Source organism: Crocuta crocuta, unplaced genomic scaffold (genome assembly GCF_008692635.1).
Source record: "Crocuta crocuta isolate KB4526 unplaced genomic scaffold, BGI_CrCroc_1.0 scaffold193, whole genome shotgun sequence".
NCBI lineage: Eukaryota > Metazoa > Chordata > Mammalia > Carnivora > Hyaenidae > Crocuta > Crocuta crocuta.
In genome coordinates, this window is record NW_027529624.1 from 6,158,052 (window position 1) to 6,180,529 (window position 22,478).

General features: G+C 51.7%; 1 protein-coding gene across 2 annotated transcripts in view; it reads right to left on the minus strand.

Moving 5' to 3' along the window:
• Nucleotides 1–13,420: 13,420 nt before the first annotated feature.
• Nucleotides 13,421–22,478, minus strand: part of CACNG2 (calcium voltage-gated channel auxiliary subunit gamma 2) — a 120,616-nt gene continuing 111,558 nt past the window's right edge. For both annotated transcript variants that reach the window (XM_077761948.1, XM_077761949.1), the window contains 2 exons: nucleotides 14,985–15,125; nucleotides 13,421–13,961 (listed from right to left, as the gene is read on the minus strand). In XM_077761948.1, the coding sequence (XP_077618074.1) occupies nucleotides 13,426–13,961; nucleotides 14,985–15,125 (677 nt within the window). In that variant the 3' untranslated portion in view covers nucleotides 13,421–13,425. The remainder of the gene's footprint in view (nucleotides 13,962–14,984; nucleotides 15,126–22,478) is intronic.

The following is a 22,478-nucleotide window of genomic DNA, read 5'->3' on the forward strand; positions in this document are numbered from 1 at the left end:
AAGTGACTTAACCTCTCTGAGCCGTGGGATCCTCATTGGTCACATGGGGATAGTAGCACCTACCTCATGTTAGCATAAGGATGGCATGAGACACGCGTTTAGGTTTCTGACATCATCGCCCTGAGCAGGCACTCAGTGAATGTGAATTCCCTTCTTATCCCCATTCGACCATGTGACTTCAGCATCCCAGGAGGCGAGGACTGGATTACTGGGTGATTTGGGAGCTGGACAAGGGAGGTGGCTAGGGAAGAGGGAGAAACTGGGAAACAGAAGTTTGTGGACAAATAAATGGGAGGGGAGGCTCATTCAAAACAGGGAAGGGGGCACCTGGGTGGCTCAATTGGTTGAGCATCTGACTTCTGCTCAGGTCATGATCTTGCAGTTCTTGAGTTTGAGCTCCGTGACTGGCTCTGTGCTGACAGCTCAGAGCCTGGAGCCTCCTTCGGATTCTGTGTCTCCCCCTCTCTCTGCCCCTCCCCCACTCGCACCTGTCTCCCTCTAAAATAAATAAACGTTAAAAAAATTCAAAACAGGGAAGATGATTCCAATGGTTAGATCCACTTGGGAAAGGTGGTGAACCTCCTGTTGCCGGAGGGATACAAATAGAGGCAGAGGGACCATTGCCAGAGAAGTGTTCTTGTGAGAAGACTCCTGCATTGGCCGGGAGGTTGATCCATTCACTCAGCAAACTTTCGGAGTCCTGCTGGCCCTTGCCCAGCCCTGTGATAGGACAGGGGACGCCAAGGTGGATGGGACACATTCCCAGCCCCAGGAACTCCCAGGCCAGGGAATGAGCCGATCTCCAAGGTCCCTTCTACTCTGCGGTTCTGGGCTTCAACGTGTCCATGTCTGAGGCTTGGAGGGAGTTGGCTGGGGGTTTTCAGTATTGATCCCCTGGAGCTGGAGCTGGCTGGGGACCAGCCGGAGAGGACTCCGCAGTGTTATTAGTGCGGAGGACACGCTGTAATCTGTCAGTGTCACCCCGGTCACAGCTGGTGGGGGAGCCATCCTGCTGTTAACTCCTCCCTCCCCAGCCCCACTGAGCACACAACTTATATAACATCCTCCCCAGCACCCCCCATCTGTCCCTTTAGGAGGGAGAATGTCTTTCTCTGGTTTCTCCCCGGCATGAGCCCTCTGCCCCAGTCATGCTGATTTATTCAGTGTTTCCCAAACACACCAAGGACATTCCTACCTCTGTGCCTTCAGTTACCAGATTTCCCTACCAGCTACAGTCCCTAAATCCACTCCCATCCACCCATCCATCCATCCATCATCTTAGCATTTAAAATCCATCAATTTTTCTACTTATCCAGCCAACTATTCATCTAAACATCCAACCAATCATCCATCTATCCACCCACCCATCCAACTAACACCTGTCCACCTGACCAATTATCCATCTATCTACCCACTCACCCTCCATCCATTCAGCCTCACAATTCAGCTCAGTCCAATTCGTTCAACCCGACTACATTCAATCCACTTCAGTCCACCTTTATTCAATTCATAAGATGATGAGGCCTTGCCGCGTGCCGAGGAAGTGATAGTGAATCATGTCTCTACTGTCAAGGAGCCCATGGGAAGAGTCCTCCTCACCTTTCATGGCCAGCTTTGAGTCTTACCTCTGTTAGCCCTTTGCCAGTCCCTCAGGCAGAGCAACAGATTCTAAAGGACTGTCCTTGGGGAAAAAGTTTAGCCTGGTTTTTTCTTTTTTTTTTCTTCTTTATTTATTAAGACAGACAGAAACAGAGTATGAGTGTGGGAGGGGCAGAGAGAAAGAAAGGCACAGAATCTGAAGCAGGCTCCAAGCTGTCAGCACAGAGTCCAACGCGGGGCTCAAACCCACGAATCGTGAGATCATGACCTGAGCCGAAGTCGGATGCTCAACCAACTGACCCCCCCCAGGTGCCCCTTAGCCTGGTTTTCAAGCTAAGACAAGGAGAGAGACAGGGCATGGGAAGGAAGTGTGAGGCGAGCGGATGGGTCAGGGGTTTTGGTTGTGAAGGGAAGCGCTTCTATTCAGCTGTGAGCACTCTAGCAGACTGAGTGGGTACGTACTGGGGGATAAAATAAAGGGGGGGGGGCCAAGAGACCACTGTAAGAGAAGTGGATTCAAATGGAGGTTAGAATCGGGGTGCCGACAGACTGCCTGGCTTACTGTCGCGGCGCTACCATAGTCCTGCTGTGTGACGTTGGGCATCTATCTTAATCTCTCTGATCCTCATTTGTAAAATGGGGCTAATAAATAGGAATTATCTCACAATGCTGCTGTTAGCATTAGAATGTAAAGTGTTTACATTAATGCCTGACTCGAAGGGAAAGCTGAATAGATTTGGACACTTAACCAATTGAGCCACTCAGGTGCCTCAACTATGTTTTTTTAAAAAATATTTTTTTAATTTTAATTATTTTAGAGAGAGCTCATGAGCAGAGAGAAGCGGTGGGGGAGAGAGAGAGAGAGAGAGAGAGAGAGATAGATAGAGGAAATCTTAAGGAGAATCCACACTCAGCAAGGAGCTTGACATGGGGCTCTGTCCCACAACGCTGGGATCATGACGTGAGCCGAAATCAAGAGTCAACCCACAGAGCCACCCAGGCTCCCCTGGAGTACTCTACTTGTAGCCTCAAGTTGTTAATTATTATTTCATGTGTGTTTTCTCTCTTCTTCAGAGAGCATGAAATTGAGAAACAATTTTTCTTTTCTATAGCAACTGAAGTGCTGACTTAGACAATGAAAGCTACAGAATTGATGGTGTTTCCCTTCTTGCCTTGCTTGCCAGGAAGCTTAGGCTTTTTGTCATTTTGTTTCTCTCTCCCTTCCAAGGTTTTAGTTTTCTACCTTTAATATTGTCTTTATTTATGGGTCTTTTACAAAAAGTTCTTCCACTCGTAGGAGTTATGTAAATAGAGCTTAATGGAATGGAAAAGGGTAGATGGCAAATCCCAAGTATGTCATTCAAGTAAAGCTATGAGCTTCAGGAAAGGGATGTACCCCACTTCTTTTTTAAAATTTATTTTGAATTAAAAAATTTTAAAAAATTTACATCCAAGTTAGTTAGCATCTAGTGCAATAATAATTTTGGGAATAGAATCCAGTGATTCATCCCCTATATATAACACCCAGTGCTCATCCCAACAAGTGTCCTCCTTAATGTCCCGGGCCCATTTAGGCCCCCCCCCCCCCAACCCCTCCAGCAACCCTCAGTTTGTTCTCTGTATCTAAGAGTCTCTTTTGTTTTGTCTCTCTCCCTGTTTTTATAGTATTTTTGCTTCCCTTCCCTTATGAACATAAGGGAACATTTGTATCTTAAATTCCACATATGAGTGAAGTCATATGATACTTGTCTTTCTCTGACTAATTTCGCTTAGCATAATACCCTCTAGTTCCATCCATGTTGTTGTAAATGCAAGATTTCATTCTTTTTGATTGCTGAGTAATACTCCATTGTATATATATACCACATCTTTTTAAAAAAATTTTTAAATGTTTATTTTTGAGAGAGAGAGACAGAGTGCAAGCAGGGGAGGGGCAGAGAGAGAGGGAGATGCAGAATCTTAAACAGGCTCCAAGCTGTCAGCATAGAGCCCAATGTGGGGCTCGAACTCTTGAACTGTGAGATCATGACCTGAGCCCAAGTCAGAGGTTAACTGACTGAGCCACCCAGGTGCCCCTCTACGACATCTTCTTTATCCATTCATCCATCGATGGACATTTGGGGTCTTTCCATACTCTGGCTACTGTCGATAGCGCTGCCATAAACATTGGGGTGCGTGTGTCCCACACAAAACAGCTTGGATAAATACCTAGCAGTGCAATTGCTGGGTCATAGGGTAGTCCTATTTTTAACTTTTTGAGGAGCCTCCACAGTGTTTTCCAGAGCGGCTGCACCAGCCTGCATTCCTACCAGCAGTGCAAAAGAGATCCCCTTTCTCTGCATCCTTGCCAGCATCTGTCATTGCCCCCATTCTGACTGGGACATGCCTTACTTCTGTTTGTCCCCCTGTGGTGTCTAGCCCTGGCTCTTGCATTTTAAATTGTGCATAGAAAGCTCAGTGGTGATTTTCCCTTGTGGGTCAGCGGCTCTCCTTGCACTTTAAAATAAAATCCAAAGTCCTGTCTCCTGGGGACTGACCCCTGCCCACCTCTTCCCACTCATCTCCTGTCCCTTGTCCCTTGTTCATCAGGGATAACCATCTGGGTCATCTTTTAGGTCTACTTACAGGCCAAATTCTTTTCTGCCTCAGGAAAAGGAGCTTTGCACATTCTGTTCCCTCTGCCTGGAACCTTCCCTTTTCTCCCATCCCCTGGTTTTGCCTGGCTCACCCTCCTTACGCTGCAAATTTCAGCTGAAAGTGTCAGTGAGAGGCCTTCACCGACTGCTCTATTTAAAGAGGTTGCAGTGGGGCGCCTGGGTGGCTCAGTTGGTTACGCGTCCAACTTCGGCTCAAGTCATGATCTCGCGGTCAGTGAGTTCGAGCCCCGTGTTGGGCTCTGTGCTGACAGCTCAGAGCCTGGAGCCTGCTTCAGATTCTGTGTCTCCCTCTCTCTCCGCCCCACTCCCACTTATACTCGTTTCTCGCTCTCTCAAAAAATAAGTAAACATTAAGAAAAGTAAAGGGATTGCAGTATCTGAAACCATTATTACGCTGTATGTTAACTAACTTGGATTTTAGTAAAATTTAAAAAAATAAAATGAAAGCATTGCTTTCAAAATTTAAAAAAAAAAGGGAGGGAGTGGCAGTGTCTAACCTTTAAAGATGGTGCCTGATGTTTGTCACCTCTCAGCTGCACGCTGCTAATCCTATCAGGAGGTGGGACTCAGTGTCTCCTCCCCCTGCAACTAGCCTTGGGATTTGCTTTTTGACTTTTTTAAAATATTTACTCATTTTTTGAGAGACAGAGCATGAGCAGAGGAGGGGCAGAGAGAGAGGGAGACACAGAATCCAAAGCAGGCTCCAGACTCTGAGCGGCCAGCACAGAGCTGCACGTGGGACTCGAACTCCCAGACCGCAAGATCATGACCTGAGCTGAAGTCGGACGCTTAACCGACTGAGCCACCCAGGCACCCTTGTACTGATCACCAGAATATAGCAGAGGTGACCTGCTGAGGCTTCTGAGGCAAGTTTCTGCCACCTGGAATCTGGCTGCCCTGCTGGGAAGGGCCGGAGACACACGGAGGGGCCACAGGGGGCAGGAGTGAGGAGTTCAGGCAGACAACTTCCCTGAGCTCCCAGCCAACAGTCAGCATCCGCTACAGCCTTGTGTGTGAGCCTGTTCGGTCTTTCCAGCCCCAGCCATCATCCTGTGTAGAGCAGAAGAACCACCTAGCTGAGCCCTGGGAATTTTGAGGGATAATAAAATAGTTATTATTTTAAGCCACTAAGTTTTAGATGACTGAAGGAGAGGTCAAGCCCTGTTTGTTTTTGTTTTTTTTTTTATATCATTGCCCCACCTGGGTGGCTCAGTTGGTTGAACATCTGATTCTTGATTTCGGCTCAGGTCATGATCTCAGGGCCATGGGATCGGGCCCTTCGTCGGACTCTGCATTGACAGCGTGGAGCCTGCTTGGGATTCTCTGTCTCCCTCTCTCTGCTTGCTTCCAGCTCACATGTGCCTGCATGCAAGCGCTCTCCCTCTCTCTAAAATATAGGTAAATAAACCTAAAAAAAAATAAATCATTGCCCCAGTGCATTTACTTCATCGCCCTCGTGAAAATTTGTGATTATATAATTATTTGGTTCTTAACTTGCTAATTTTCCTGCTTCCCCTCTGGAACAGGAATTACAGGAGGTTGGGAGCGTGTCTGTCTTGATTACCACTGCCTCCAGCACTGAGCACAGAACAGCAGGTGAGGAGAGCTGAAGGAATGAAAGCACGGAAAGCATCAAGAATGGAGGATCGCGGGGGAGGAGAAGGGGGGAAATAGTGGGGGAGGGGGAGAGAGGCAAACCATGAGAGACNGAGGTGGGTGTGGCTCAGGCCTTAACCCTCCAGGGCTTTCACAACTCAGAATGGCAAACCCTTTCCTGGGGCGACCCTGGCACCCCAGACCCCAGGTCCCTGCCAGTGAGGATTTCCCCTCCCTCCTCCTTGCCCTTCTGCGCCCTCTGGAGCCCTCCACTAAGGCACCTGTGACTGCGCACTTTTGTATGTGTATGTGATGTAGACAGAACAGAGGAGTGGATGCGAATTAGGACTCTGGACACCGAGACCCTGGTGTTTGCCCCTGAGCTCTGCCACACTGTGGTACGTCTTTATGCCATGGCTATTTCTCTTTGAGTGTTCACCTATATAAATGCTTGTATGCACCGGGCACTGTTCTAATGCTTTTATTTTTTTATTTTTATTTTTTTAAATGTTTTATTTATTTCTAGGAGAGAGAGAGAGAGACAGCGTGAGCAGGGGAGGGTCAGAGAGAGAGGGAGTCACAGACTGAAACAGGCTCCAGGCTCTGAGCTGGCAGTCAGCACAGAGCCCGACGCGGGGCTCGAACCCACGAACTGTGAGATCATGACCTAAGCGAAAGTCAGACGCTTAACTGACTAAGCCACCTCGGCGCCCCTGTTCTAATGCTTTTAATTCGTGGCTTCGAGCCCCGTGTCCGGCTCTGTGCTTACAGTGCAGAGCCTGCTTGGGATTCTCTCTCCCTCTTTCTCTGCCTCTTCCCTGCTCATGCTCTCTCTCTCAAAATAAATAAACTTTAAAAAATCCCCGTTGCCCATTTCTGTGGTGTAAACATTCCCCATGGCCCTTTCCAGTGGCAGTGTGGCCTCCTGGAGAGTTGAGGGGGAGGCGTGGCTCACCAGCAGGTGGCAGTCCTGGCAAATGTCGGTGACAGCCTGTGGCCAGGAAGGCAGCCGGCAAAATTCCTCGGGGCCTGGGAGAAGTCTCTATAAGTGGCCCAGCCAGCTCTCTCCGTGACTGGCTTGGAAGCTGGTCCAAACTGATCCTCCTGGTTAGGCAGGTTACACCCGGGAGATAGCAGCCTTCCCTCCCCCACCTCCACCCCTCCTGCAGACCCTCCCAGAGCCCCAGGTCAGCACGAAGCCTGCCTGGAGCAGGAATGGAGAAGGGAGGAGAAGCAGCCCTTCAAACCTCCGTCACAAGGGGGTGCTGGGGACTGCGGAGGTCAGGAGACCGGGGCCAGGAGCCTGCGTGAAGCCAGTTCACTGTGCAGGTGTGGACATGTTGCTTGCCCTCTCTGGACTTCAGCAGTGCCTTTTTGCACAAAAAGATAGATCTTCTGAGCTCTTGGCCTCTTGTCTTGAGGGCTGGACCTGAGGATTTGAAATCTGCATTCAAAAGCCAGAGAGAGGCTGTGCTGAGCCCAGACTTGGGCAAGAGGGGCCCCTGCTCTGGGCATTGGGCTTTGGGAAAGCTCACTGTGGCCCTCCTCGGGCCATGACCCCCTCCACGGAGAGTGGGGAGGGGGGAAGAGTTCATAATCCAAGGGCACGTGCTTACCCTGAGCCCACATCCCTCTCTCAGAACTCTCTCTGGTGGCTGCGACTCTAGAACTTCTGCCCAAAGGATCCTGAGCCAACCTGAGGGTTGGTTACCAACTGTTTGGAGGTTGGGTTGCTGTGAGACGTGGTCAAGGAGTTGTTGTTTGGGCGGCTGTAGCTGGAAGGCGGGTGTGCTGGCTGGGATGGGCACCCCCTTTGTGCTGAACGGAGCCGGAGGGGGGAAGGGAAGGGGTCCGGGCTGGGGCTAGGAGCCAGGCTGGGTTTGCCGATGCCACTTTCCGGTATAGCCCCCAGGCCAGGCTGAGAATCCCACATTCCAACCTAGTGTTTTAGGTCATTGTGAAGAAATGTTTGCCAGGATGGAAGGGTGGAACATATTTTAAAGTTTGTTCATTCGATTTGTAGCCATTAAGTATTCAGGTTTATGCTTCGGAGGCTCTGTGTATACTCCTGCCCTGAGGCTTGCAAATATTAGGTGTGAGCTTGGAGGAAGAAATGCTTGTGGGGATGGGGTTGGGGGGCTTGGTGGGGTGGCCCGAACGGGCCTGGGCTGAATGGAGCAGGGGATTCTGAACATTGGCCAGTTCCAGAGTGGAGTCTTCTGGGGCCTCAGGGTGTGGGGACAGGCTTTTCTTAGGTCTGTGTCACTTGGGTCTCCTTTGCATACATCTCCTTTCTCTTGGACCCTAAGGAGACCTGTGCAATGACTTTGCTCCCTCCCTACATCTTATGCACTCCCTTCCCAGGGACGCCACCACCTTCCAGAGCTATGAAGAATCCTAGATCTATGTCAGGACTGGGGTCGTGACATCTGGAATCCGCCCTGGATAACACACATCCACCCATGTGTGTTATCATGGCCATTTCAAAGATCACATATAGGTGACTCTTCTGGCTTTCCAAATGAAAATATTAAAATAACCAGGCCAGTGAATCCCAGCTATTGTAATGAACGAGATTTCTGTGTTTCTTTTTTGGTTTTTGGTTTTTGTCTGCGATCTTGGATGTCAGTAGGAGAGAATGAAGCCCTTTTCTCTTTTCAGAACAATGTGTTACAATGTTTCATTTTAAACAAGTTTTGGTTCCCTTTCCCTTTTCCTGTGTGTCGTGCGTTGGGTTCGGAGTTTGTACCTGACCTTCTTAGTTCAGGATAATAAATTCGGGAAGGTGGGCCCAGAGAAGCAATAGAAAGAGAGGAAGGAAGCGGTGTACAATTTTGTCAACAGTGTACAATTTGCCAACGGATGAGTTCTTTTTTGTTTGCTTTTTAAATCTTGATTTGATTTTGAAATGCCTTCTTTCCTCCCCTCCTATTCAGTATGACAGTTTTTTTTTTTTTTTTAAGTTAAGAGGAACGAAATGAAATGTACTTAATGGATTTTGAGAGGTGTTTACAGTGCTCTTTCAAATAGCTGATGCTGGCAGTTTGTCCGGACCAGGGCTGGACATCAGCAGGCTGGCTCTTGAGCGGCCTGCAAACGGGGCCTTTCTCCCATGTTACGGATCAGATTCTTCTGTTGGCCTCCTATTAAATGGGCTGAATGTTTGTGGCCTCCTGAAATACATATATTGAAGCCCTAACCTCCAGTGTGAGAATATTTGGAGGTGGGGGACTTCAGGAGATAATGGGTTAGATGAGGTCAGGAGGGTGGGTCTTCCATTGATGGGATTAGTGATCTTACAGGAAGAGAAAGAGAGACCAGAGCTTGGTTCCCTGTAAGCACACAGAGAGAAGGTGGCCATTACCAAGCCAGCAAGAGAGTTCTTACCAGGAACGAAATCTGCAGGAACGGAATCTGATCTTGGGCCTCCCAGCCTCCAGAAGGGGGAGAAGTAAAAGTCTGTTGTTTAAGCCCCACCCCCCCACCCCCAGTCTAGGGCTTGTTGTGACAGCAGCCTGAGCAGACTAGGACATGCCCCATTTTGGCTTTCCTGTCTCTTCACGTTAGGAGAGACCCTGGGCCCCCCACTAGACCTTCCCCATTTGTCTCCCAATCCACAGTCCCCTCGGAGAGGCAGCCCTGTGCAGGGAGCCCTCTGAGTTCACCTGCAGGGTCATGTTCATTCCGGACTGTACACTTCCATGGGGAAAAATTGAAACCCTGAGTGTCACTGGGATATTGAGTGGGGCTGGTTTGTTCTAAGGCAAAAGAACTCAAGGACATCACGCTTGCCGTCTTCAAATATCCAAGGGACGATTGTGTTCAAAAGGGAAGGCACTCATTCAGTGTTGCTGGATTCAGAGGAAGAAGTGGATTGAAATTCATCTTGCAGAGGAGACTTTGACCAATGAACACTGCCCAGCCCAGGCTAGGCTGCCTGCGGAGGGAATGAGCTCCCTGTCACTGGAGGTGTGCAAGAATCCCTAAGGGATACTTACGAGGAGATGCATGGGGAGTGGGGACACTCTACTGCATGGCTTCTTCTTCTTATTTTTAAAAATGTTTTATTTATTTTTGATAGAGAGAAAGCACGAGTGGGGGAGGGGCAGAGAGAGCAGGGCAGTGGGGGNTCACTCAGGAGCCTCTAGGTCATGACCTGAGCCAAAAGTCTGCTGCTCAGTCCCCTGAGCCCCGGTGTCCCTCTACCGCATGGCTTCTGAGCCTCCCATCCCCCAGCTCTGAGACTCCACAGCTTCAGGATTGTTTAGTTGGGAAAGCAATTAAAGAAATCCACTGACGTGAGGACCAAGCTATAAAAAAAAATCTTTATTTCATGTACCAGGATTTTTTTCTTTTTTTTTTCTTTTTTAAGTTTTCTGCTTTTTAAAATTTTTTTTTTCTGTNGGTGCCCTTGACATCCCCACTCCCCGCTCCCTCCCTTGGGCCCCCTAGCCCTTTCTCCGCAGTGCTGGCGTCACCCCCCACCCAGACGGCTCCAGGCCCCAGCCTGGAGAGAAGCCCCCGTTATCCCAGAAACACTCCGCCAGGACCCAGAGAACCGGGGCCAATTTTCCTCTTTCGACAGCACCCGTTTGTTTGCTGTTTTCTTGGGGCCTCTCCTACTCTCTAGTCCTTCATCTTTGCAGGGTTGGTGGGGGGAGGGAGGGACTGCGATCTCAGCCCAGACTGAGAAGTGCTGGGTGGCCCACGACGTGGCTCCGCCCCGGGGCCTTCCGTGCACTTGGGGGCTGGGCCCCAGATGCTCCCCTTGCAGCCGCTGCTGACCCGGCAGGGCTTTCCTTTCCCACTTTCCACACTCTCCAGAGCTCGACTTTAGGAACTTCAGGCCCGGCCGGCGTGAAGCAAACCAAGTGGGAGCCACCAGCAGGGGCCCCCGCTTTTAGCAGAGTGGCTCACAGGCTGGGCTGAAATCCGCACTCTCTCGAGAAAGCCGTCGGGCGTGCGTGAGTCCGGACTGGCCTTTGCTGGTCTGGGAAGAAGGGGGAGCGACACCGGGCTGGACGGCCCAGACTTTAGTCCTTGGTGCCAGCTTAATTTGGGGGCTTGGTCCTCAACCAGCGACCGAACTTTCGGTAAAGTCATCGCCAACGTCCCCTCGACCTTAACCCCTCCCAGCAAACCTCAGAGGACCCTCTTTTTCCCTGACCCCCAAAGGCAGTGGGGAAGGCCTGGCGGCTAATCTCTTCTCTCAGAGAAGCCCCCTTCACTCCCTGTGGCTGGGTTATGGCACTAAAGAAAGGGGACACCAAATGAAGGTGACTTGGGGGACCTCTGGTGCTTTCCCCCTCTCTGTCTGAATGGCAGGATACGTTTGCTCACATGTGTGTGTTTTTGCTCTGACATCGGATGTGGGGGCAGGGGCTCGGGAGCACAGTGAGGAGGCATATGGTGTGTGTGTGCGTGTGCGTGTGTGTGTGCGCGCGCGCGCGCGCGCGCGCCTGAGAGGCTGACTGATGATTTGGGAATGTTCTCAATGTCTGGGGGCTGGATGGCAGCTATTTTGATCATCCTTGGCATCTTCCTCTGGCCAGGTGGCTGATCTTAAAAGTCATCGACACCAAGAATAAGAATGGGCCTTTTGGAGCTCACGTAGGGCAATCCCGATGCTTACACAGGGGGAAACTGAGGCCCAGAGAGGCCATCGCAGCAAGGGATTCCAAAATCCAGAACTAGATTTTAGACTGGGGCCCTTTCCATGCATGTGAATGCTGTGTGTGCACGTGCTCGGTTGTTGTCAATGGCTTTGAAAGGCATGAGTCAGTGTTCTCTGAACCTTGCCTCGGGCTGTGTATGGGAGGGAAGAGTCTAGATTCCAGGGTGTGATTGGAGCACAGGGCCCGGAGGAGTGTGTATGTGTGTGTGTGTGTGTGTGTGTGTGTGTGTGTGTGTGTGAGTGAGTGGGTGTCCGATCTGCTTCGCGTAGACCGGGTTCTCCATCCTGACTCTCTCTTCCACATTAGCAGCACCTTCCTGGTATAAGGAAGAGATCTTTCCTCACAGAGCCTCCCTGCTGCTCCCCCGGGGCCTCCTCCTCTCCATCTCCCTCCCCCTGAGCCCAGCCCTTATCTCTTGCAGCAGTTTTGTTTTGTTTTGTTTTTTAAATGAATTTGGATATTTGTTTTCTGTTTTCTCTTTACAAGTTCCCTGCTAAATTTTAAGTCCCCCAACCCCACCCCATTGTTTTGTTTTCACAGTTTAAAGCTGGAAAAGAATTAAAAGAAAAATACTATCTGATTTTCTTGCAAGTAAATCCACTTATTATATATATACATTTATTTATAGTCTGTGGTTTTTTTATTAAAAAAAATCACCACTTGTTTTTCCTTTTTCTTTTGTAAAAAGAAACCTTTTTGCAGTGTCGTTGTTGGACTCGCTGGGCCCCGGAGGGGGGCTTCAGTGAGTCCGAGGACCCCTAAAGGGTCAATGAGCCCCCTTCCCAGGGGACCGGGGGCCTATGAGTCTAGGGGTCCACCATCGCCCCAGGGTCATCAAGTGGCCCTGAGGTGAGAGGTGAGGAGGGAGAGCTGCTTGATATCCCCCTGGGGGGTGAGCATCCCCTGCTCCTAAGGACAGGAGCTTGGGGTGGTGACCCCAAAAACTCACCCTGAGGATTCCAGGTTTCTGGGCATCTCACAAGCCAAAGGCAGCCGTCCCCTCTCCTTCCCCTCCCTCAAGGCCTAGGAAGTCATCACAGTGGGTTAAGGACCATTAAGGACTGGGAACTTGGGGGCTCGGCAAGCCCCAAGTGCACCGCCTCCAGGCACCTTTCGGACAGGAGGGACCTAGCACTCTAGGGTCCCCTGGAAGCCTACAATTGCCCCATCGATGCTGGGTGGAGCCGGCTCGCAAGCCTCGGAGCTTGCCCAGCGTTCCTGGGGCACCCATCCAGAGGCTCCGGGGACCTGGCAGTGACCGAGGGGCTCACCTGGCCCCGGGGCCCCTGAGTCTCCACCCCCCCACTCGCCCAGGGAGGCAGAGCCCGCTTGGGGTTAAAGAGAACAGAAAAGTTAACTCTCCCGCATTAAAACAAAAAGTAACATAAACCCCTGATAAATGCAGAGAACATCCCCCTTCCTTTCCGCTCCTTCTCATTTTTTGCTTTAATGTTATCTTGGTTCCCTTTTATTTTTTCGTTTAAATTGGTTTTTATTAAATGTTAAAATAATGGTACATGGGAAATCATGCATTTTCTTTTAGATTTATTTTCTATTTTAAATTTTTTATCCTCTCTCGCTTTTTTTTTTTTAAGTTTGTTTTTCTTTCCCTCGGTTAATATTTTGTCACGTCTCCTGTCGTTTTGCTTCTTTGTTCCTCTTATAGTTTGTTCTTTTTTTTAAAATTTACTTGCTATGTTTTTCTCTTTTTTTGTTTTTTTCGTTTTTTTTGTTTTTTTGTTGTTTTTTGTTGTTTTTTGTTTTTTTTGTTTTTGCTTTTGGAAGGTTTCCCCTCCCCTTGGATGGTTGGGTTCCCGCCCCCGCTGCTCGCCGCACTTCCCGGCGCTGGCGCCCCTCCTGCGGCGCCCCCAGGCCCCCCCGCACCCCCTCCGCGGGCTTCATACGGGGGTGGTCCGGCGGTTGGCTGTGTTGGAGTGGAGAGAGTCTTTGTTCTCCTTCTGGATACAGTTGTGGACTTGGAGGAAGCTGTTATCCCTGTCGGAGTTGTAGGTGGCGGTGGGCGTGGTGGCGGCCTTCAGGGGGTCCCTGCTGAGGGGGTACATGGAGATCTCCGTGGACGGCAGGGTGTTGAAGCCCTTGATGCCCACGGGGGAGGCGTCCCTGGAGTGTGAGGGCTCGGTGGAGCGCGAGCTGGAGCGGCTTCGGCGCTGGTAGCGGTAGCGGTAGCTGGGGATGCGGGTGATGGCGGAGGCCTGGAGGTAGTCCGTGGCGCGGGCGGTGGCCCGCAGCTGTTTGTGCCGGTCGATAAACATGTGCACGGCCAGCACCCCAACCATCTCGGCAATGATGAAGGACAGGGCCCCGAAGTAGAAGGACCAGCCGTACGAGTAACTATTCTTTTTGGAGTCGCTCTTGGAGGGGTCTCCGGCATTGGCAGATATGTACACTATGATGCCAATGATGTTACTCAGACCTGCAGGGCGCGGAGTCGGGGGGAGGGGGGCNTGAGGGGGTTGACGGGACCGAAGGCGGGGGGCAACTGGAGGGCCTTCCCTGATTCGGAGTTTTCAGAGTCAGTGCTCTAAAGTGATACTGGCAAGCATCACCTTAATATTTTATCGTGCCACCGAAGAGAGCCACAAACGGGAAGGCAATTGGAAACAAAAATACGGCAAGGGGGAGGGGGGAGACAGAGGCATTCTACAGCGCACTGAGTAATAATAACGGGTACTGTTTATTGAGCGTTTGCTACCTGCCTTCACTGTTGAGGGCGTTTCCAGGGGTTTGCAAATGAGGAAGTGGATCGCAGAGAGGTTAGGTAACCTGCTCAAGGCCGCACAGAGGTTTGAAGCTGGTATGGCAGGGGGTTCTGGCTCCTGGAGCCAGACTGTCTGGACTCAAAGCCTTTGGCAAGGTAGCCTTAGTCAGAGTTTGCAGATCTGTATAATGGGGAGAAGGACAGGACTCTTTGCTCTTGCAGGAGTGATTGAATGACTTAATCCATAGACAGGATTAAATGACTTAATACACATGAAGCTGTTGGGGGCCGGGGTGTGGCAAGGACTACTTAAATGTTCCTCGTTCTTATTAAATGGCTCATCCTACAGCCATGTTCTTTCTCTGACATCTGTAGCAACGTGACCAGTCCTGTAACGGGCTGAGGTATGTGGTTTTAGGTACCTGCCTGCACCCAGGGGTGACAGAGAGGGGACAGGGCAGTGAGGCTAGGCCCAGTATGCTGAGAGGGACCTGGGATTTGGGCCCTTTTCTTAAAGGTGGGAGGAAGATGGGCCATTTGGGCTGAGAGACAGGGTCTGGGGATGTTCCTGGGGGACTCAGTGGNCCGCCTCCCCTATGACATGACAAGTCCTGGGGTTCCCTCTTCTCCCCCCCTCCTCTCTGTTGAGTCCCCTTCCCAGCCGCTGAGCACCCCAACCTCAGCCTTTTTCCCGCAGGCAGGCCTGGGCTTGGCCCGGTGCGGCTCCGTGGCCATTACCTGCAGACACGAAGAAGATGCCAGCGCTCAGGATGATGTTGTGTCGAGTCTTGTAGAACTCGCTGGCCGCGATGCAGAGCCCACCCATGAAAAGCAGAATCACACTCAGGATTGGGAAGATGCTTGAGGCCCTCACGGCCCCTGCGGACACAGAGGGTCAGGGAGAGAGAGAGAAGGGCACAGCTGTGAGCCAGAGGGACGCCAGGGGGAGAGAGGAGCATGGAGTGTGGGTGGGGGAGGGGGAGGAAGCCACTGCCCAGCTCCCAGCCCTTCACGGGCTCCTCTCTGCCCACAGGACCAAACTCCAGGGCCTCCTGAGGAGGGCCCTATGTGACTTCTCCCCTGGGGCTTCATGCCTCCTGGTCCCCATGTCCCCTCCTGTCTAGCCACAGCACCCTGCCCACGCCATGTAATTGCATGCCTCTGACTTTTGACATTGTAACTTTTCTTACTAGAATGTCTTTCCTGCTCTTTTTGACTCCGCAAACTTCTAGTCATCCTTTAAAACTCAACTCAGGGGTACCCGGGTGGCTTAGTGGCTTTAGGTGTCCGACTTCGGCTCAGGTCCATGAGTTCGTGCCCCGCGTCGGGCTCTGTGCTGACAGCTCCGAGCCTGAAGCCTGCTTCTGATTCTGTGTCTCCCTCTCTCTTGCTCACTCTCTCTTTCACTCACGCTCTTTCTCTCTCAAAAATAAACATCAAAAAAAAAAAAAAACCCAAAAAACAAAACCTACCTCAACTCAATTCGCCTCTTCTGTCAAGCCTTCCCTGACTTCCTAAGGCAAAGTTATTGTCACTTCCTCTGTGCTTTGGGGCACACGGAGAGGCAGCGTGTTACAGAGGGAGCCCATAGCCTGCATCTGAATCTGGCGTTAGCATGTGTTAGCTGCGTAAGTTTGGGCAAGTTGTCGCTCTGTGCCTCAGTTCCACCGTCTGTAAAATGGGGATGGATGGTAACAGCACCCGCCTCCTGAGATTGCTGTGAGGATTAGATGCGTTGATTCTGATAATGCACTTAGATGAATCTCTGCGGGTATGTGGTTAAACTCTGGTTAAGTAATAGTTAATACAGGAAAAATATGTTTCTACATATGCTTTCACCATAAGCCGTGGGATCCCATGAAGGCAAGGACCGCGGCTTTNTCTGTCCCCACCACACCTAGGTCGGTGTCAAAGACACAGTAGGTCTCCCATACAGGCTCGCTGAGTGAATAAAGGTGGTGAGGTGGTCCAGAAAGAGGAAGAAGCAGACATGTTGCCAAGAAAAGAAAAAGTTAAAAACAAAAACCAAAAAACGCCTTCAGAATGAGGTAAGAAGGAAGGACTGACAAACAGACAAGAGGAAAGAATGTCTTCAGGAACATTTTCCACCTGCATGTAAGAGGGAGGACAGGGGGACGCAGGTGGCTGAGGGCAGGGGAAGGCAGCTGGGGGAGGGGCAGCCCAGGCAGGCAGGCTGTGTGTGTGGGGGGGGTGGGGGACATGTCNTCTGGGTGCTTGTGTGAAGAAAAGGAGGTTTTCCTTTCTGTGTTTGGGTTGTTTAAATGGCTTCTGAGGGAGTTGGGTCCTATTAGGGGGCCTGTGGGCTCAGCCCTGGGGGTGGGGGTGGGGGTTGGCTGGGGATGTTGATTTTGGAGAGGAAGGTGCCAGGAGTCCAGCCTTCCCTGCCCCCCCCCCCTTTTGGGGGCAGTGTGGCCACGAAAATCTGCAGAGAAGAGAGTTTTTCTGTATAGAACTTGAGGAGTTTTTCTAAGAGGAGTTTAGCTAGTTTGCTGCGATGTGGGATATAAAACACCTCCTCTCTCTTGCCTGTGGGTCTTCAGGAAGTCTCCACTGCTTACTGATGCTGTTGGGCAAGTGGATTATTTTAGGGGGACTTGAAGAAGGGTGAACCTGAGCTGGGGTGAGAGGATGAGGCACCCGGGGGGTGCAGCTGGGTTACTGGGCAATCTGGCTCCCTTCTCCCGCAGACAGGGATGGGCCACCTTCCCCCCAACCTGAGCGCTCTCCCCCTGCAAGTCATTTTAAGAGAACTGTTATGTCCCTAACCTGAGCTCCCCTCCCCCACATCCCTGCACACGCACACAGGATTGCAAGATGCCTGGACTCGCACAGTCAATGCTGCCTGAATCGGATTCATTAGCACAAGGGGATGGGGGAGCTTACTGAAGACTCAGGAGAGAAGAGAGAATCTTTGATAAGCACCGACTCTGTGTCTAGTCTTGAAAGAGCACCTGACATACATTCTATAGTTTAATCCTCATAACAGCCCCATGGGCTGTTTTTACACAGTTTATAGACAAGTTTATAGACAAGACCCAGTTTATAGACAAGTAAAGTTCAGAAAGGCATAGTAACTTGCCCAAGGCAGCCCAGCTAGTGAGTCAGGATTCAAGCCCAGATCAGCCCAACTTTTGGACGATCCTGTACTCTCCCTCAATGGGGCTTCCAAGGAGCCTGGGAAGAGATTTGGGCTTGGGCTCCCAGCGATGCCACTCACTTGCTCTGTGGCTGAGGCCGCTACCTCGCCCTCTCTGGTTTGCCCACGTACAAAGAGGGTGCTGACCATTAGATGATTTCTCATGCCGCTGCCCTCTCTGTGTGGATATGATTTCTGACCAGCTGGGAAAGGGGGATGACGACAAAAAGGAAGGAGAGGTTGGCGTGACTTTCAAGGGGCAGCGGCAGTGGCTCAGATGAGCAGAGCGAAGGAGGAAGGACTCCAGTCTTTTCCCTCCGAGAAAGAAAGCAGGTGTTTCCTGCCCACCGAATGCCTGTGTTTGGCACACCCAGCCCGCACCGTCTGAGCAAATGCTTCACAGGCAGTCAGCGTTTGATGTCCCTGCCCGCAGAGACCGGATGTCCCAACCCAGCCTTCCTCCATGAACGGGGCTGGAGGGAGAGGTCTGCTGTGTTGCAGGCAGCGGGGAGCAACGTGGAGAAAATGGGGGCCACTTCAGAAGGTCCCGAGCAGCTAAGGGTATGCCCTGGAGCGTGGCAGCCAGCGAGCAATGTGGACAGAAGCCTCTCCTGCCCAGCAGAGCCCACTCGAGCACCAGCCTCCCCCGGGAGAGGTCTGCCTCGTATGAAGGTGATGTGGACACTGGTAAACAGCACCATACCTAAGAAGGCTGGAGTTTGCAGGACCCGGATTGAGCCTGGGCAGGAAGCTGCCTTAGAGCCAGCAGGGGCTCTTGCATTGGAGAAGTTTCTCGAAAGTTCTTTTCTTTCTGGCTGGGCAGTGTCATGGGCTGAATGGGGCCACCCAGATGTTCCAACATTATTTGTTTTTGAGAGACAGAGTGAGACACAGTGTGAGCAGGGGAGGGGCAGAGAGAGAAGGAGACACAGAATCCAAAGCAGGGTCTAGGCTCTGAGCAAGCGTTCAGCACAGAGCCTGCTGTGGGGCTCAAACCCACGAACTGTGAGATTGTGACCTCAGCCAAAGTCGGACGCTTAACCTACTGAGCCACCCGGCTGCCCCTAGATTCTATGTTTTAACAAAAGCATGTCCCAGCAGTCATGTGCACGTGGAAGTTTGAGAGGCACTCTTGTCAAGGTTAAGTTGGACACTGGCTGTCCTGTTTCTACCCTAGAAAGTGTACAACAAAAGGTACAATTTTTATTATTTCTATTGTCCTGCCCCCTTCATCCAGACACTACTTCCCCATGAATTGTCTTGATTTCCACTGAAGCTGGTGTGGTTTTAGTGCTAAAATCTATCACGAGGATCAGAAAGTATCTGGTTTATTCAATGAGCAAACGTGTATCGATCTCCTACGAGTAAGCATGTGGAAGTACGCTGTACTTACCAACAGTTTTGCAGCCCTTCCTGTGTGCCAGGTCCCATCCTAAGTGCCTTATATGGATAAACCCACTTAAACCTTATACCAGCCCCATGAAGCCATGGCCTTGGCATCAAGGAGATCACAAATACCTAAAGCAGGTATATTTACTGTAAAGGGACAGGTAGTAAATATAATATTTCTGCCTTTGCTGGCCATATGTTCTCTGTTGCAACTACCCAGTTTAGCTGTGGTAGCATCAAAACAGCCTTGGGCACTACGTAAACAGATGAGTGAGGTTCTATTACAATAATACTTTATTTACAAAAACAGTCAGAGGGCCAGATCTGGCCGACGAGCTGCAGTTTGGCCATTCCTGGCTGGGAGCATACTACGCTGCACTGGGGAAGGGCCACATGGTCCCAGAGCGGAGAAGATGCTTCACTTTTAACTAGCTGTGGGTCCAGTGAATAAATACAGACTGAGTGCCGGCCCCCGTACCAGCTTCCAGACTGGGCATGGGAGACATAGGAGCTTAAAAACAGGCCTGGGCCATGTCTTCATGGGGCTTACATCCTCATGAGGTATACGTCATCAGGTCATAACACAGATAAATATGTAATTATCAACCAGGATAAAGTGCTATGAGAGAAAGGTACCCATATGACACCATGAAGGTGTGTGACAGGCTAATGTCACATGCAGATGGCTAGTGTTCATTGAATGGTCAGTGTACCCCAGGGCTGTTCTAAGCACTGTGCATCTATTAACTCGTTAGTTCTCATTACAACTCTGTGACATAAGTACTTTTGGTTATGCAGCCAAAACTTGTGGCACAGAGAGGCTAAGCCATTTGTCTGAGTCCACCCAGTGAGGAAGTGGAGAAACTGGGTTGTGAACCCAGGCGGTCAGCTTCGAGGGTCTGTGTGTCTGACCACTGCCCTCCCCTGCCTTCAGGCGTGCACTTCTTGCCACTCAGAGCGTCCTCTGAGCTCACGTGGGCATCAAGGAGGGCTTCCCCGAGGGAGCGATGCTGGGGCTGGCGTCTGACAGATAAGGAGACGCTAACAGGACAGAAGAGAGGTGGGGTGTGAAGCATTCCAGGGAGAGGAAGCAGCGTGTGGTTTCCAGGGCTGAAGGAAGCATCCTTGCTCGGGGAATTGGAAGATTCTGGATCACACAGAGCCAGGGAGAGCCTGGGGAGCCCTGAAGGAAATGAGGCAGGCCAGGGTGGGGGGCTCATGAGGTACAGGCTTGGGGCACAGAGCTGCGGTGTGGGCTGAAGCCGTAATGGGGAGGTGTAGACACGGAGGGGAGCACAGAAGCACCTGTCTGTGGAAGAGTGGAGGGCTTCACGTTGAGGCTCGGGCGCCCCAGTGTGTAGTGGTGACTCCGGAGGGGGCTTCTGGGGTCCTGTGGTGTGCCTGGCTTCCACTTCCTTGTCTGCATTAGGTGATGTCTAGGGTCTTGGCTGTCTCTGTGTCCCCCAGATCTCCCCACAGGGTCCACTCAGCCAGCCAGGCCACGGTCTCTCCTGTCCCCTGTGGCAGTCATGGCCTTGGATTAAAATGGCTGTCTTCCCGGGTATGTGGAGGGCAGGCTCCCTATTTTCTGGGCGCAGTGCTCCACTCTTTGTGTCTGTTCCCACCCCCCACCCCCCCGGGGTTTGGTCCATTCCAACAAGACAGGATCTGCGAGGAGCTGGCTCAGGAGAGGTTTCTGGGTTCTTGGGCCTCTGTTCCTCGCTCCCCTCCACGCTGTGATAGTTAGGGTGGCCAGGACACAAGCGTATGGGTGTGTGAGTGTGAGAGAGGTGGGGAAGGGGAGAAAGGAGAGGAAGGACAGAGAGAGGGAGAAGGTGTTCCTGGAGGAAGGAGGAAGGGGATGATGATGGATGAGGGGAGAGAGAGGAGCTGAGAGCGGTGGCTTGGGAGCCTGGGCTCCACATGGGGCCTCCTTGGAGCCCCATCCCAGCCTTCCCATAGGCAGTGTGGCCTCCGTGCCTCTACTTGCTCGTCTGTGTAATGGGGACACCAACAGCACCTACCTCCCAGGGTGTTGTGAAGGAGAACGCAGGTAAGGTATAAAGTAGTCAAGTGTGTTCTATCTAATGACATAAGGAAAAGAGTTCCGGAAGCCCCGGGGCTTCCTTGGTGGGTGCCATCCCCATCCGCGCAGGCACCAGATGCTGTCCCGTTCCCGGTTGTCTCCAGGGCTGGTGATCAGCAGCACCAACACAGGAGGGAGGTAGCCTGCGTGCCTCCGCTGGCTCTGCTGCCTGCCCTCAGGAGCCTCAGTCGTCCCCCCTGCGACAGGGAGGTCACGAGCACACCGAGCTCATAGCCTGCGATGAGGAGAATAGCGTCTGGTATGTGCCAAGCTCCAGGAGACGTTAGTTCTCATCGTGGCAGGAGGACCGTTGCTGCTTCTTGTGGGGCCCGGATTGGTGTTGAATACAGTGCAGGTTGCAAGTCAGGACTGGGGTGGGGAGTGGGGAGGGGGGGCAGTCAGCGTGCTGGTTGCCACCAGCACATAGAGAAACAACCGTGACAGAATTGAAAGCGTCGGCATGCGTGGAGTGCTCGAGGTCAGAGAAACATGTGCTCTGGTTGCGTAGAGGTGAGTGAGTAGGGGTAATGGCTTAGGATGTGCCCAAATCGCAGTGTGACCAATGGGAAATACAGCTCCCATCTCCTGGACATAACATACAACACACACAGACACAGACACAGACACACACACACACACTCTCACACTCTCATGCACACAGCCTGCAGGGACTTGCAGACACACATTCAGACAGACACTCAGATGCATGGACACACAGGCACCGAAGGGCACGGAACGCAGCACAGACTCCCACCCTTGTGCACAAAGAACGACGCACAGATGCACACCGACAATCACAGGAAGTCACATCTGGGTCACCGCTGCCTCTGTTTGTCACCCGCTTTCAAGCTTTGGGTAAGGAAGGATAGGATGGGTGGGGGGCACCGTGGCAGACACATTGATGGCCCCCCAGAGCTGGCTGGGAAAACCAGGTCTGGTCATCATTTGTTCCTGGGTAAGCTAGTGACAGACGGGTGAGCTAGGGACACACTAGCCACCCCTTTGTGGGGCCCAGATGTCAGGAGGCCCAGGGTGGTGACGAGGGCCTGTCACTAGAAAGTCCCTGGACCCTCTGTTCAGGAGAAGCTTTGGAACTCCTTAAATATCCATGGAGCTTGGGGGGAAAGGCATACATTCATTCACTCATTTACTTGTCCCATCAGATACTGATGGGGTGCCTTCCTTCTGTCGGGCTCCCCAGGAGGCCTGAAGCTTGGCCTGATGGCTTGAGACAAGTGAGCCCCACTTTCTGGCCACCCCAGGAGATGGGCTCTGCATTCCTGTCCACGCCTTCTGCCATGCTCTCTTCTCCTCCTCTTCCTCTGCTCTAGATCCTCTGTCCAGCTGGTGGAGCAAGGATGGTAGGCGTGACCCGGGCCACCTACTTGCCACCCTCCTCAGCCCCCTTCCCTGGGGCCTTCTCATCTTCCTGGCCTCTAAATCTTTTTTTTTTTTTTTTAAATAGTTTATTGTCAAATTAGTTTCCACATAACACTCAGTGCTCATCCCCACAAGTGTCCTCCTCCATGCCCATCCCCCCCTCCCCCCACATCCATCAGTCCTCAGTTTTTGTCAGCATTCAAGAGTCTCTCATGGTTTG